Here is a 14,699-nt window from a genome sequence, read left to right as displayed (position 1 = left end):
TGACTTTTCTCTTCTGCTCACATCACTACTTCACTAGGTTAGATCAATTGCTCAAGAAGAGCAATGAAATCAGCAAATTAAAGCAGAAAAGCAATAATCCATTGAGGTCGATATAAATTTTGGATATAAAACAAGGACTCAGACTATGGGTGGTGATATATCACGATAGTCGGCAAGTCCCAGAAGAGACATTACGACGAACGAGACCTAACACAAATCATCATTGTCCATTACAACTATAAATATGCAAGTTTTCCAAATGCCAATCTCAAAATTCACTTTTGGAAATCAGAATCTAAATGCCTAGGTGGGATCAACAGATAGTGTTCAAATGTCCATAGTCAAGCCTCATAGATGATAATAGTTTTTCGACACATAGTTTCGGACATATGCTTGTCAAGAAATTTTTTAATCCTTGGCCAATGCTAAACCAAAACAGAAGTCTTAAAACAGAGCAGGAACATGATCCGAAAACAATAAAGGGGTCATCAGATAGGAGCGAAAGACTAAAATGATGTTTAATCACAGATAAACTCATGTGAACTATGCATCAATCATCACATGACCCATTAAATCAAAATTCATACATTTTTCAAAACAAAAAACAATTTTCAGCAAAAAAAAAAATTCGATGGAGAAAAGCGAAAAGCCTCAGAAGGAAGGCAGTAGAGGTATGTGTGTAATCACGGAGAGTCATAAATTACACGATAACCATATCATCATCATTGGCAAAGAAATGAAAACCATATAAAGAAGAAAGAGAATCGGCCTCATAGAGAAGATTAGTGAGTTCAACACAAGGTGATTCAGACATATGCTTGTCATTAATTTAATTTTAATCATCGGCCGACAAGAAGAAAACAAACTAAGATAAACCCTAAATTTCAAAACCCAGATCGGAAAAGATAGATTGAGGAAACAAGGGACTCAGATAATGGGTGGTGATATAACAGAATGGTCGGCAAGGCCTTGCGGCCAATTACGACGAACGAGACCTTATCAATTGAATCGTCACGGTCCCAAATTGAGAAAAGAGAGAAGAAACAGAGAGAACAGTGATGAAAAATTGAACATACAGTCGCAGCCGAACAGAGAGGACTTGGGTGTTGGGGTTGTGCTTCTCTACTTTATATAGAGGCGTCGGGGTGCTTTGGAACTAGGGTTTGTGTGTTGCGAATGGGCTTTGTGGGTTTAATTGGGCTCAAAAGAAGTTTCAGTCGGCTTTTCAATTGGGGCGTTCAATTGGACTTTTACCTGACAAGGTGAAACCGTAAAAAAAAACATTTAGTATTTGAAAAATAAGAGCATCTCCAATGATATGAAGCTATATTTTTACTTGACTCTATTCTGTCTGATCCTTCTGTGATCAAAACTCTGTCTATTGAGAAATTATTCTGTGATCCTGAAGTATCACGTGACATTATCATTTGGTGGTTCATGCCAATCATATTACTCAAATTTGGTCATTTGATAGAGACCTTGTAGGGGATGATAAACAAATTAAATTAATAGAACCAATCAAAAATAAGTATACATCATAGGGATCAATGACATTAACCAGGGCCACCACGTGTATCATGATCCGGGACCATGTAATAATTTTCCCGGTCTCTAATCCTTTGTACTTTCTTGTGCACGGATCATAAGCAACCCGTTTCTCTTCATCTGGATCTCACGGGATTCGCTTTGTGCTCTACTTCAATCCGTTTTATACTTTACTTCCTCTAAAAACTCAGTTTCCTTCCCCCCACTAAGTTTGCTTCTTTTCTACTATTTATAGTGATGCTTTTGGACATCATTATCTTCTAGAATCTTCAAGGAATTTCGGCCAAAGTGATGTTTATTGAATCAGGAATCCTTATTTAATAATATACAAATTCATCTTCTTGTCAACTTTGCATATGTGACGTCATATACTTCTTCTAGATGCTTATTGAATGTTCTCGAACTCTCCTAGTCCAATCAGGTCTCCCGGTGCCATCAGATTAATTTCCTTATCCTAGTAAGACTAGTTTTCTAGTGGACTTTTAATTCCATTTTGAGAGTTTAAATCCAAGTAACTTACGAATCCTACTCCCACCAGGATTCATTTTCTCTATCTTTTCCATTTTCTTTTTCCCCATTTCTTTTTATGCATAGAGCTTATGCTATACTTCAATCTACTTCAATCCATTTCCGTTTTATACTCTACTTCCTCTGAAAACCCAGTTTGCTCTAGTCTGTTTTCCGCAAGGATTTGTGGGTATTGATTCATTATAAATACCATGCAATATTTTGTTGGTTAAGGCAGAGTAACCCAGAAACCTAGAAAGCAGAGAGAGGCAGAGAGAGAAGGCAACTATGGGAGCGAGGAACTTGGAGAAGATGGCTTCAATTGATGCACAGCTGAGGCTTTTGGCACCAGGGAAGGTGTCTGAGGATGACAAACTGATCGAGTATGATGCTTTGTTGTTGGATCATCTCCTCGATATTCTTCAGGATTTACATGGGGAGGATCTCAGACAAACGGTTCAAGACTGTTATGAGCTATCCGCGGAATACGAAGGAAAGAAGGACCCTCAAAAGTTGGAGGAACTCGGAAATTTGTTTACGAGTTTGGATCCTGGTGACTCCATTGTTGTTGCCAAGTCTTTTTCCCACATGCTTAACTTGGCCAATTTGGCTGAAGAAGTTCAGATTGCATATCGGAGAAGGATAAAGTTGAAGAAGGGAGATTTTGTTGATGAAGCAAATGCCACTACGGAGTCGGACATTGAAGAGACGTTCAAGAAGCTTGTGGGGAAACTGAACAAGTCCCCACAACAAATTTTCGATGAGTTGAAGAACCAGACTGTAGATTTGGTTCTAACCGCACATCCTACTCAGTCTGTTCGCAGATCTCTGCTTCAAAAGCATGCAAGGGTAAGAGATTGTTTGACGCAGTTGTATGCCAAGGATGTTACACCTGATGATAAACAAGAACTCGACGAGGCTCTACATAGGGAGATTCAAGCTGCATTTCGCACCGACGAAATCCGAAGGACTCCTCCAACCCCTCAAGATGAGATGAGGGCAGGAATGAGCTACTTTCATGAGACGATTTGGAAAGGTGTACCGAAATTCTTACGCCGAGTTGACACTGCCTTGAAGAGCATTGGGATAAACGAACGTGTTCCCTACAATGCCCCTTTCATTCAATTTTCTTCTTGGATGGGTGGGGATCGTGATGGAAATCCCAGGGTCACTCCAGAAGTTACACGTGATGTATGCTTATTGGCCAGAATGATGGCTGCTAACTTGTACTTCTCCCAGATAGAGGATCTCATGTTTGAGTTATCTATGTGGCGTTGCAACGATGAGCTTCTTGCTCGCGCTCATGAACTTTATAGGTCTTCAAGGAAGTATGCAAAACACTACATAGAGTTTTGGCAACAAATTCCTCCAAATGAGCCATATCGTGTTATTCTTGGTGATGTGAGAGACAAGCTCTACAATACACGTGAGCGTGCTCGTCAATTATTATCCAATGGAACCTCTGACATTCCCGAGGACACAACTTTTACTAATGTTGAACACTTCCTGGAGCCTCTCGAACTGTGTTACCGGTCACTGTGTTCCTGTGGTGACCAGCCAATTGCCGACGGGAGCCTTCTTGATTTCTTACGTCAAGTTTCTACTTTCGGACTTTCTCTTGTGAGACTTGACATACGGCAAGAATCAGAGAGGCACACTGATGTCATTGATGCTATTACAAAGCACCTGGGCCTCGGGTCTAATCGAGAATGGCCCGAGAAACAAAGGCAAGAATGGCTCTTGTCTGAGCTCAAGGGAAAGCGCCCTCTTTTTGGCACTGATCTTCCCAAGACTGAAGAAATTTCTGAAGTATTGGAGACATTCAAAGTCATTTCAGAACTTCCCTCAGACAACTTTGGGGCCTATATTATATCAATGGCAACAGCCCCATCTGATGTACTTGCTGTTGAGCTTTTACAACGTGAATGCCGTGTGAAAACGCCACTGAGGGTTGTTCCATTGTTTGAGAAGCTAGCTGATTTAGAGGCTGCTCCTGCTGCTGTGGCTCGCCTCTTCTCTATGGATTGGTACAAAAACCGGATCAATGGGAAGCAAGAAGTCATGATAGGGTACTCGGATTCAGGAAAGGATGCTGGCCGTCTATCTGCAGCATGGCATCTATACAAGGCTCAAGAAGAGCTCGTAAAGGTTGCGAAACAATATGGAGTTAAGCTCACCATGTTTCATGGCCGAGGTGGAACAGTTGGAAGAGGAGGGGGACCAACTCATCTTGCTATATTGTCTCAGCCACCTGAGACGATTCATGGTTCGCTCCGTGTAACAGTTCAAGGTGAAGTTATTGAACGATCATTTGGAGAGGAGCACTTGTGTTTTAGAACACTAGAGCGTTTCACAGCAGCTACACTAGAGCATGGCATGAATCCCCCAGTTTCGCCCAAGCCAGAATGGCGTGCACTCATGGATGAGATGGCAGTTGTTGCTACGGAGGAATACCGTTCAATAGTTTTCCAGGAACCCCGTTTTGTTGAGTACTTTCGCCTTGCAACACCGGAGATGGAGTATGGTAGGATGAACATTGGGAGTCGTCCATCAAAGCGAAACCAAAGTGGAGGCATCGAATCACTTCGTGCAATCCCATGGATCTTTGCATGGACGCAGACAAGATTTCACTTACCAGTGTGGCTTGGTTTTGGGGCAGCATTTAAGCAAGCCATAGAGAATGATGCAAAGAATCTTCAGATGCTTCGTGACATGTATAATCAGTGGCCTTTCTTCAGAGTCACCATTGATTTAGTTGAGATGGTGTTTGCCAAGGGAGACCCAGGTATTACAGCTCTTTATGACAAGCTTTTAGTGTCAGAAGACCTATGGTCATTTGGAGAGCGACTGAGGACCGACTATGAAGATACTAAACGCCTCCTACTCCAGGTTGCTGGGCACAGAGATCTTCTGGAAGGAGATCCTTACTTGAGGCAAAGACTTCTTCTTCGTGACTCATATATTACAACACTAAATGTGTGCCAAGCCTATACGCTGAAGCAGATCCGTGACCCCAACTATCATGTTCAAGTAAGGCCATCAAAGGAACCAGCAAGCAAGCCAGCAGCAGAGCTAGTCAAGCTTAACCAAACAAGCGAATATGCTCCAGGTCTAGAGGACACACTTATTTTGACCATGAAGGGTATTGCTGCTGGGATGCAGAACACTGGCTGATGCTCCACTACTTATGTTTTCTTTGATATGTCGGACACCTCAAGTCAAGTATTGTATCGGTTGCTCTCTGTTTATCAGTAGTACTTTAAACTTCCATGTAATAAAAGCTTTTGAATAAGTTGAATGCAAATGGACTTTTGGTTTGTGTGAAGTGAATTGGAATTTGCATCGTCAGTGGTTTTCAGATTCCGTGGAATATTGACTTATAACTCTCTCTACATCCCACCCTGATAAATTAGAGCCCCTCGTGTTCTTGAATCGATAACCTAGCTATTTAGGACTCCTTTGGTAATGGTTTACTACTGAGGGCAGCTCCCTCCACTTTTTAGTTCTTGAAATTTTGTACCATACATGGCATGGCACAAACATGAAAGCACTTTTTTTATGACTACATTGCTTGCTTGCTATCCTAATGACCTTACTTACCTGATAAAAACAACTTGTATAGAACCATGCTCATGAAAATTATGACAAATAGATTGGTTAAGCTTTTGTTTTGGTAGAGTATTCAGATTTCATTAACTTATATTAGGGCATGAATATGTCCTGTCAATTAGGTCTCCAAAACACTAGTCTCAATACAGAAGGGTTTCCCCTAGTTTGTGTAAAAAACTCATGAATATATTCACAAAGACCAGTTACTTCACAACCAAATCACCTATATCCTCTTACCTACAAAATCGCTCGTCTGTAAATAATCAACAGCAAAGGTCCAGCACGAGAATCTCGCACACAACAAAATATTAAGCAGAGACAACTCTACTCATAAAGAGGAAACCTCAAACCAAACCGCTTAAAAGCCTGTATAATCATTAATCCATCAAAACTATATCTTCCAAGCCAACACTACAATTTCTACATTCTAACATGACAAACATGTTACAAATGTCACCAGAATCTTGGGTAATCTGATAAGAATTGCATCACATTGAGTGCATGGCCAATCTGATGACACTAGGGAACCAAACAAGGTAATAAAGAAGCAACCAAGCTAATATCTAACACCTTCACTCAGCTAACCACAGGCATAATCCGGGAATCAACCGTTGACAGGATCTGGGGCATCGACATGCCTCCAGACACAACAATTTCTGCATTTAAAGAACATAAAATTAGAGCTTTGATAAATGCAAACTGCTTTCCCCCTTCTATAGCTACTATGCAGTTTGGAAATATTCACTAAGAGCCCACTTGTCATTGTATTTTGATTATAAAAAAAAGTTCCCCTTTCATGCCCACATCATTTTCTTATTTGTATATTTAGACACAAGCAATATGACCCCTACAATAAATGCCATTGTGATCAGGATCATCCAGGACAGGGTCATAGTAACTCCAAGGTTGTAAGTAAATTCCAAGGTAAGAGCTAAGCAGGTCCTTTTACCCCAGCCTTGATATATCTACATAAAGTGGCAAATAGATTACTCACCAATTCCTTCCCGTACAGATAAATTTGGCCTGATCACATCCTTGGTGCTGACCAGAAAGACATCACCAATATACAAGTGGTTCGTGGGAACATAAACACAGCACAATTCCTCATCACCAGCATAGTTCTGCATGTTAAAAGAACTAAAATAAATAAATGATTCACGTACAACACCAGTATTATATTCTAGCAGTGTATATCATTCTGCTAGTATAAAACTTTTCTAGCAGAGAGGACAATGGATCAGAAAACCTATTTTCTAAAACATTTATCATAAGAAAACAGGACAAAATGATAACCCTCATGAAGAGAAATTATAAAACAAATAACAAGGATCAAACTACAGTAAGCAACATTAAATCCAAATATGACACATGCAAGGTAAAAGCCAAAGCTTCCAGTCTTACACTGTTCCACAATCATTTTGAGGCTGAGAAATAAACAATATCATCAACTAGTCTGAGGAACCAAGTCTTTAAAAGCAAGTGACAGAGAAAAGAAAAATAACAGAAGAAAATACTAAAGAAATCAAAGTAAATATAAGTAGGCACCATTTACCGAACAAAGACCATGCTTTCAAGAATTGTGAGTTAAACAAAACATGGATGCTGAGAAAATTAGACTGAATATCAATTACCAACAATAAACATTATTCTCAGACCTGAAGGGTAACTGATGAAGTAATGAACCCAAATGCATATTCTCCAATACGTGGATGCCTTATGATGGCCACTTCCTTGAAGGCTTGCGTGTTTTGATCTAGAATACCAAAAAGCTAAAGATTATTAATTGCCCTCCTATATCCATTCAGTCAAACAAGGGAAAGATATTATAAAGCACACCTGGGGATATGGCGGAACTAATCTGCTTGGAGGCATTGTAGATATGACGAACGAATGGCATTCTTTTGATAAACCACTCACCGAGACCCAGGACAGATGCACCCAGCCATGATGACATGAACACCCCAACCAAAAATATGAACGTAATGGAAGTTACGAATCCAAGACCTAACATGTGCACAGAAGTTCAAAGGTCAAATCGACATTGTGAATAAAGATAAATTATTGATTTTACAGTGGATATATAACTTGATAAAGATACTGGTCGGATTTGACTTGTACCATCACAAGAGGCATCTGATTTGCCTCTCCCTAAGGGGTAGGAACTGTTGTTCAATGAGAACATAGAGTACAGGTATAGAGAAGGTAAGTAGGCTTTTGGACAGAAATTTGTGTCTATGAGGTTTTCCTGAAGAGAGATGACGGACTAGAACTGTATTTATGAGGACAGAACTTTGTGTCTGAGCAGTCAAGGCAGTGTGATGCAGAATAAAATGTACGTACCGAAAATGTTGATTCCTAGCTGAGCATATATTGGAGAGAAGAAGCCATCCACAAAGTGAATAAACCACCAAGTTATGTAGAAAGTGATGGCTATTGGAAATAGGATCACGCTGAAAAAAGAACAAAAGAGTTAGCAAATACTAAGCACTCCAGAAGAAAGAAAATCGTAATTTAAAGCTTTATCTAATCTGGCTACTAAATCAAATGCACACAGTACAAAAAGAAACAAAAAAATTAGAACGCCATATGATTAAACCCAGAAAAATTCATGAACCTGTCTGTCGAACACTCATAAGAGCCTAAGATGTTAATTTCTTGAGATAACCTACCAATAGGGTAGGACACATAGTGTACAACTACTTCTTGGACTGTAATAGAATACAAGAGTTCAAAGAAATAATATTAATAAATGACAGCAGTCTCCTTGATCGAATTCCATTTTAGCATGTCCAAAATATGTGCTTGTGCCTTGAACTAATAACTTTAACAAGTTCTATCACTTCTAATCAGATTTTACCCTCCCAGGAACATGTAATTGATCATTCACACAAAGATACATATATGAACAGGAACTAATACTGCATATGTACATGACTTGGGGATAAATAAGAGCCAGAAGAAAAGACACTCATACCATCCAGTCATGAACTTCTTTGACGCCCAACTTCTAAAAACTTTGTAAAAAGTCTGCAGAGAGATGAAAATGACAGAATGAATATGACAATTTATATAAAAACACACGCACACAAAGAACCAGGTAGGGTGTATCTCAACTTTGCCCACGAAACAAAAGTAATGAATCATAATCTCCTGAACAAAAAATTTCCACAAAACGAAGAAAATCTTTCCGCAAGTAAAAGTTTTAGTCCTGAACTACACACCAAGGATCAAACTAATACTACATTCTAATTGTCCTTTGATACAATACCGAAAAAAATTCAACTTCTAAACATGATTGTGCAGGCAAAACATCTCAATCAGACTAAAACACAGCCATCAAAACTGAAAAAAAATCCCGTTGAAAAGCCCAACCGCACTCGAAAATCAATTATCTGAGCTTCAAACTGGAGCATATGGATTGAATCAAACTCGTGGAAAATCAAAAGGAATTTATAGGCCCATAAATCTGGTTCTTAAAATCAAACAAGAAGCTACAATCCTACTAACAAATATAAACCCACAAATCTACAAACTCAAATTTGCAATTAAAGCAAGAAACTTTAGCTTCCCCTTTAAATTTCCCACACATTTTGGCCAGCAAAACCAAACAGAACAGAAAAGCAATCAAAGAACCCTAATCCAAAATACAGAGAGAGAGCAAAGCAATACAATACAATACCTCGCGGCCAGTGAGGTGGTGCGAGGAGGACGAAGACGAAGACGGCTTGGAAGAAAGGTCTTCATCGCCGGAGTCGGCGACCGGAATGAGAAGCTCTCGATCTCGCGGCTCTCTGTCTCTGCTGCTTGCCATTACAATTGACGACGACGACGACTTCTCATCGCCCATCACCCACACACCCAGAAATCAAAGCGACGCCGTTTCAACGCCACCGCCGGGAATTTCCAGAAGAGCGAAGGACTCTGAGCTTTCTCCTGATCTTAATTTGCTTCTTCTTCCTTTGTATTTTCCGCATTTCAAATCTTGCTTTTGTTTATAATTTTACGGAATTTTTTTAATTTTTTAATTTTTTTTTTCTATTTTTCTTGTGGGGTTGGATAGGATTTTAGGAATAAAAAATAGTGAAATTTCGGTTTAAGGGCGGATTAATCAATGCTAAATCTCTCTTTGTCAATATTTACTGTGTGTTTTGATGAGCTGTCTCAAATGATTGGATGCCAGCCTCTTTGCTCTGCAATGTTTTTGTTCTTTTTAAGTGATGAGAATATTAGGATTTGACTTAATTAGAGAGGAATTTGAACGGATTAGGAGGGATATACTTTGAGTCTATGTTGAGTTATTGGATGTGTGCATCTTTTCTAAATCCTAATTTGGGTCCAACTCAATTTGCAATTTTAAAAAATCTGTTTAGATATGTGAGCTTGTTAATAATAAACATGACATTGAAGTAATTTGTTGATTAAACTTGTCAACAAAGGTGATGACGTCTTAATATCCTTGGATAGTAGAGGCCCATCCTCAATGGGTGGGACGGTGGGTAACAAATCAAACATACATAAATCTAGTCAACAAATAGTCTCCTTCGGTTTTAATTTTTATAAAATCGTAACTCATCCACTAAATTAAGACAATACTACAAAAATGCGAGCAAATATTGAATTGAAAAGTAGCTCATCAAAGATTCAAACCTTTGGTTTAGAGAAAAGATCAAAGAAAATAAAAATATTAGGGACCAAGAAAACGAAACAAACAAAGATGTTAGTTGATTTGGGAATGGAAATGGCAAGATATTCTTCACTTTTGGACTTTGTCATCTCGTTTTCTTAGTCAAGTTAATTTAATTAATGCAACAAAGTTGAATTCCTTCTTTGCTACTTACAGCTGTTGAAAGTTGGAGCCTCAAAGTATTCAAGTTTGAATATTGTTCAAAGATGTGAGCTGGGCCGGACCTAACGTTTTCTAAACCAGACCGGCCAAACATAGCCACATGCTCGAAAGAGCCCACTTAAGCCATGCAGGCCCAGCTCGTTTGACAGTCTCCTAGAATTGTATAAATACATGGGGAATCATGAGGAGATAGGGTTTCAATTATCCAAACCAAAGTCAACAATCACTACGAGTCTGTGAAGATGGAGAACCAGAACATCGAGTCCATGGAGATGGATAAGTCCGGCCCTTCTTCTTCGAACGACGAGACCTCTTTCTCTGCGTTCTTCTCTGAAAAACGACAACTAAAGTTGCAAGACGTCTGGCCGGAGCTGGAGTCGTCTTTAGATGCCTATGGCATTTCATGCGCAATTAATCTTCCCCAGCGCTCAGTAACAATCTCAAGGACCCCAACGACCAAGGGCCGAAACTATTACGACAAGGCCAAGAGTGTCGTCGAGCTTCTTGCAATAACTCAAGTGCCACCGCATCTGGCACTGGAAGTATTGAACGGAAATTGGAGATTTCATACTCTAATTAAGACTGGGAATCAAGAAGGTGGGTTCTGCTCCAAGTTCGGCATCAGCCCGGACCAGTTTGCTAAACGAAGGGACTGGCTTGCCGGATCCCTGGAGGCAATTTCGGCACTGACGCTTTGTCATCTTTATGTTAATGAAAACACTGCTGCTGCGGTGGGTTCGGCTGCTTCGGTGTTAGAGTTTAGGAGGATTGTGGAAAACTGCATTGTTAGTGATGTGAATCCGGCAGAGTCTAACAACAAGATTAAAAAGTTTTTGAGTTATAAAAATCACGTGCTGCAGAAACGTGGGGTGGATTACACGGCAGTATTGGAGAAGTCTGGCATGAGTGAAGTGACATCTTTTGGTGCGTACGTCGCTAAAGGTCTTAGTAGGAATAAAGAGGTGGACCAAGCCTGGCCTTTTGTGGAGTCGTTTTTAGAACAGTATGGCATTTCATGCACATTGCATAGGGTTCTTCGTTCCATGACATTTTCGACTACCAGAGTGACCAAGGATCCAGATGTTATGGACAGTGTTGGTGCTCTTCTTGAAGTTTTGGGAAGTACTAGTGTTCCGGGGTCGAAGGTGATACAGATATTGGACAGCCGGCTGCAGTATGAATTCATCAAGACCGGGTTTGAAAAGGGTGGGCTCTGCTCGAAATTTGATGGGATCGAGAAGGAGCTTGCTAAGAACAAGCAAAGATTGAAGCGCAACGCAAAGAACCTTGGAGACTTGTTGGTATGTGATGTGTATATTGACAGAAGCAGTGTCGTTGTAGTGGGGAGTTGTGCGGCAGGGTTGAAGGAAATGAGGTCAATTGTGGAACGATGTCTGGTTAAAAATGAAGACCCTGCAACAGCGGTGAGGAGGCTAAGATCGTGTAATAAGAAACAGGGTAGTTTGAGATTATCTGATGAGAAGCAGGTCAGTTTGATGAAGAAGCTTGAGGGTCTGTGTCTGTGAAGGTAACATGCTGGCTATATGTATGGGTACATATATATGTCTCGTCTCGTCCCAAATTTCCATTCAGTATGAAATTAATCTTTAAGAGTACTATTCAATGACACAGTATGAATTCATTCCTCGACGTTAGAACTGAACAGGAGAAATGAGGGTGGATATATGACAGTGAGACTATATATCATTATATCGTAACTTAGGGGTAACTAGATATTGAAACTCGCAAGTGATGAGATAAATTCATCTAAACAGTACTTATATATGCTTCTGCAATTTAGATGAATAGAAATAGTGAAAATGGAACTGAAAAATAAATTTGGGTAACAAGTTAAGCATAAATATGATTAAAGGGATTTAAAGCTTTAGGGACGGTCTACTCGCAGCAAAAGAGAATGGTTTTAAAGATGGATATATTAGTGGAATGATATTCCAAACTTGTCCATCGATTATATCAGTGGTTCTCTTTGCATCCCATAGAGATAACTGAAGATTGTGCATGACATTGCATAGTCATTCAACTCCATTGCCAACCACCACAGGTGGTCAAGTTGGTAAGAGCCTCCAGGTGTGGAACCCCCACACCCGGGTTCGAATCCCCCCGACGCTTATTGGAGTTAAATCCCAATATATTCTTGGTGGCCAGGGGGGAGGAAGCGTTCTAACAAGATCTCCCGAGCATGTAAATGAAAGATTTCGAGAGGCCACTAATCATTCAGTAGCTAGCTTCTAGAGCACATCTTTTCAATCGTTTAAGTTGGGTTGCCCTAGAAGTTTTTGTGTATGAATTCTTATGGTAGATTTTTCTTATAAAAAAAAAAAATAATAATAATAAATATGATACTTTGAATGGATAAAACAATCACAATGTTGTTGCCAATCACATCTAAATCACAATATTAATTGTTGCCAATCACATGGAATCGTATGTCAAATAACAATTTTGTGATCATTTTGTATAAAAATGAAATAAGGTTGGGTATATCATCTCAAGTTGATATTCACACCTCAAATATCTCATTCTCACCTCAGTGGCTGTTTACAAAACTATAATGTCTTTTAAGATATTTGAGAAAATTAAATATGATACAAAAATCCATCAACATATAGTTGGAATTATATAATTAGAGTCAATTAATTTTTTAAAATTTCAACTAAAATAGGTTAATCGAGGTGACTTGTTAACCTCACTTTTGATCAAAAAAAATAAAATAACATATACTACCTCAAGTTGGTTTTTTTGTAAGAGCGTACTATTCGCACTTCCAATGGTTGCTATTTACATCTTGCCTCAATGAGTAGAGACATCGTACAGTACTACAATGTCTTTGTAAGAACGTACTATTCACACTACCAATGGCTGCTATTTACATCTTGCCTCAATGAGTGGAGACATTGTACAGTTTTACAATAAGTTTTAAGATATTGGAGAAAATTAAATGCCATTTAAAAATCTGAACACAAACTGAAATTAACAAACTTTTTAAATCCTTAACAGAACTAGCTTCTAGAGTTGGAAAGTTCACGTAAATGTGCCATAGTATGACGTAAAATCACACAACTTAAAATGTAGGTATGTCTTTAACACACATTTATATTTGTTATATTGTATAAGTATTTCCTAGTAATTTAGTATATTTTGAATCAATCCATAAATGATTGTCATTACTCAAGCCATAATGACCATAACATACCCCTCTGCTGCCACTGAATAGACAAACAAGAGGTTATGAGGGTACCACAGTGGTACACATGGATAGATCACTCATCAGACATCCAGTACTCACATATTAAAAAAGCAAATCCTATAAACTATGATAACACTAAGACATAGTAAATAGACCAAATACAAAAGATCTAAATCGCCTGGATCCCAAATATGAATTCAGAAATGCTCGGGTCTTAAAGTAGCCCACATGGTAGCGGAAACCAATCCAGAGAAAGCCTTCCAAAAAGCAGCCCCATTTCTTTTGGACACCCAAAGCCCTGCTGGCTTCAGCTTCCAAATTGAGTTGGGCCATCCAATTGTGTTGGGCTTCCAAATCTCTTTGGGCACCCTAGTCAACTTACTAGGGCCCAGGCCTAGATCCGTCCAAAACCAACTAGGGCACCAAAGTGATTTGGGCACCCAAGCTGGTTTGGGCTTCCAGCTTGCATTGGGCCACCAATATGATTTGGACCCCCATTCAAGAAAGGGCAGCCCTTCATCCTTCAAGACCACCGCAATTGACGTCGAGAACTTCGGCCGGAGCCCTTGTCCCGCCTCCTTGTCGCTAGTAACTGGCCTCAAAGCCGCTGCCCCACTCGTCACACCACCGTCAGGTCGGAGCTCAATCCTAGCTAGATCCGCTCCTCTTTAGGCCCTGGACTCGCTCCTCTGCCATGGTCAATCCTTCAACACTGCCCCACCAGCAAATCGGACCACTGTTGTCAGCCACCAAAATGGATTCGGTGCTACCTGCACTTCAAGCCTCGCCAGCCTGGCCTTCCAATCCATCCACATAATTTCGGCCAGGCCTTCATGCCCGTACCACTGAGAGACAACATTGTGATCGACAGGAGGCTTGAGTCGCCCCCTCCTCGGTCTGATTCGCAAACCCGGACTCCAAGTCTGCCTTTCATTGATCTCGATCAGATCCTCCCGGTGATCATCTGCAGTAGCTGGAGTAGAA

General features: G+C 39.9%; 2 protein-coding genes and 4 non-coding genes across 6 annotated transcripts; 1 reads left to right on the top strand and 5 right to left on the bottom strand.

The window, feature by feature from the left end:
- Window positions 1-134: 134 nt before the first annotated feature.
- LOC112191066 lies at window positions 135-229 on the bottom strand. Its single transcript, XR_002932781.1, has one exon. It is a non-coding gene; the product is annotated as a small nucleolar RNA Z43 (small nucleolar RNA).
- Window positions 230-480: 251 nt separating this feature from the next.
- On the bottom strand, window positions 481-570 carry LOC112191060. Its single transcript, XR_002932775.1, has one exon. It is a non-coding gene; the product is annotated as a small nucleolar RNA snR60/Z15/Z230/Z193/J17 (small nucleolar RNA).
- Window positions 571-647: 77 nt separating this feature from the next.
- Window positions 648-731, bottom strand: LOC112191081. Its single transcript, XR_002932797.1, has one exon. It is a non-coding gene; the product is annotated as a small nucleolar RNA U83 (small nucleolar RNA).
- A 192-nt stretch (window positions 732-923) lies between these two features.
- On the bottom strand, window positions 924-1,020 carry LOC112191065. The gene has a single exon (XR_002932780.1). It is a non-coding gene; the product is annotated as a small nucleolar RNA Z43 (small nucleolar RNA).
- A 1,320-nt stretch (window positions 1,021-2,340) lies between these two features.
- On the top strand, window positions 2,341-5,363 carry LOC112185818 (phosphoenolpyruvate carboxylase 2). Its single transcript, XM_024324128.2, has one exon. The coding sequence runs from the start codon at window positions 2,341-2,343 to the stop codon at window positions 5,224-5,226; it is 2,886 nt and encodes a 961-aa protein (XP_024179896.1). The 3' UTR covers window positions 5,227-5,363.
- Window positions 5,364-5,989: 626 nt separating this feature from the next.
- On the bottom strand, window positions 5,990-9,634 carry LOC112190765 (protein LIKE COV 1). The gene is made up of 7 exons (XM_024330245.1): window positions 9,341-9,634; window positions 8,636-8,688; window positions 8,002-8,111; window positions 7,498-7,665; window positions 7,317-7,414; window positions 6,656-6,782; window positions 5,990-6,317 (listed from the first exon to the last, which is right to left on the bottom strand). Exons 1-7 carry the CDS (start codon window positions 9,506-9,508, stop codon window positions 6,238-6,240), a joined length of 804 nt encoding a protein of 267 aa, XP_024186013.1. The 5' UTR covers window positions 9,509-9,634; the 3' UTR covers window positions 5,990-6,237.
- Between the last annotated feature and the right edge of the window lie 5,065 nt (window positions 9,635-14,699).

The sequence above is a fragment of the Rosa chinensis genome, chromosome 2, assembly GCF_002994745.2.
Source record: "Rosa chinensis cultivar Old Blush chromosome 2, RchiOBHm-V2, whole genome shotgun sequence".
Lineage (NCBI taxonomy): Eukaryota > Viridiplantae > Streptophyta > Magnoliopsida > Rosales > Rosaceae > Rosa > Rosa chinensis.
Note: the sequence above shows the minus strand (reverse complement) of the source record. Positions and strands in the feature narration are given on the sequence as shown.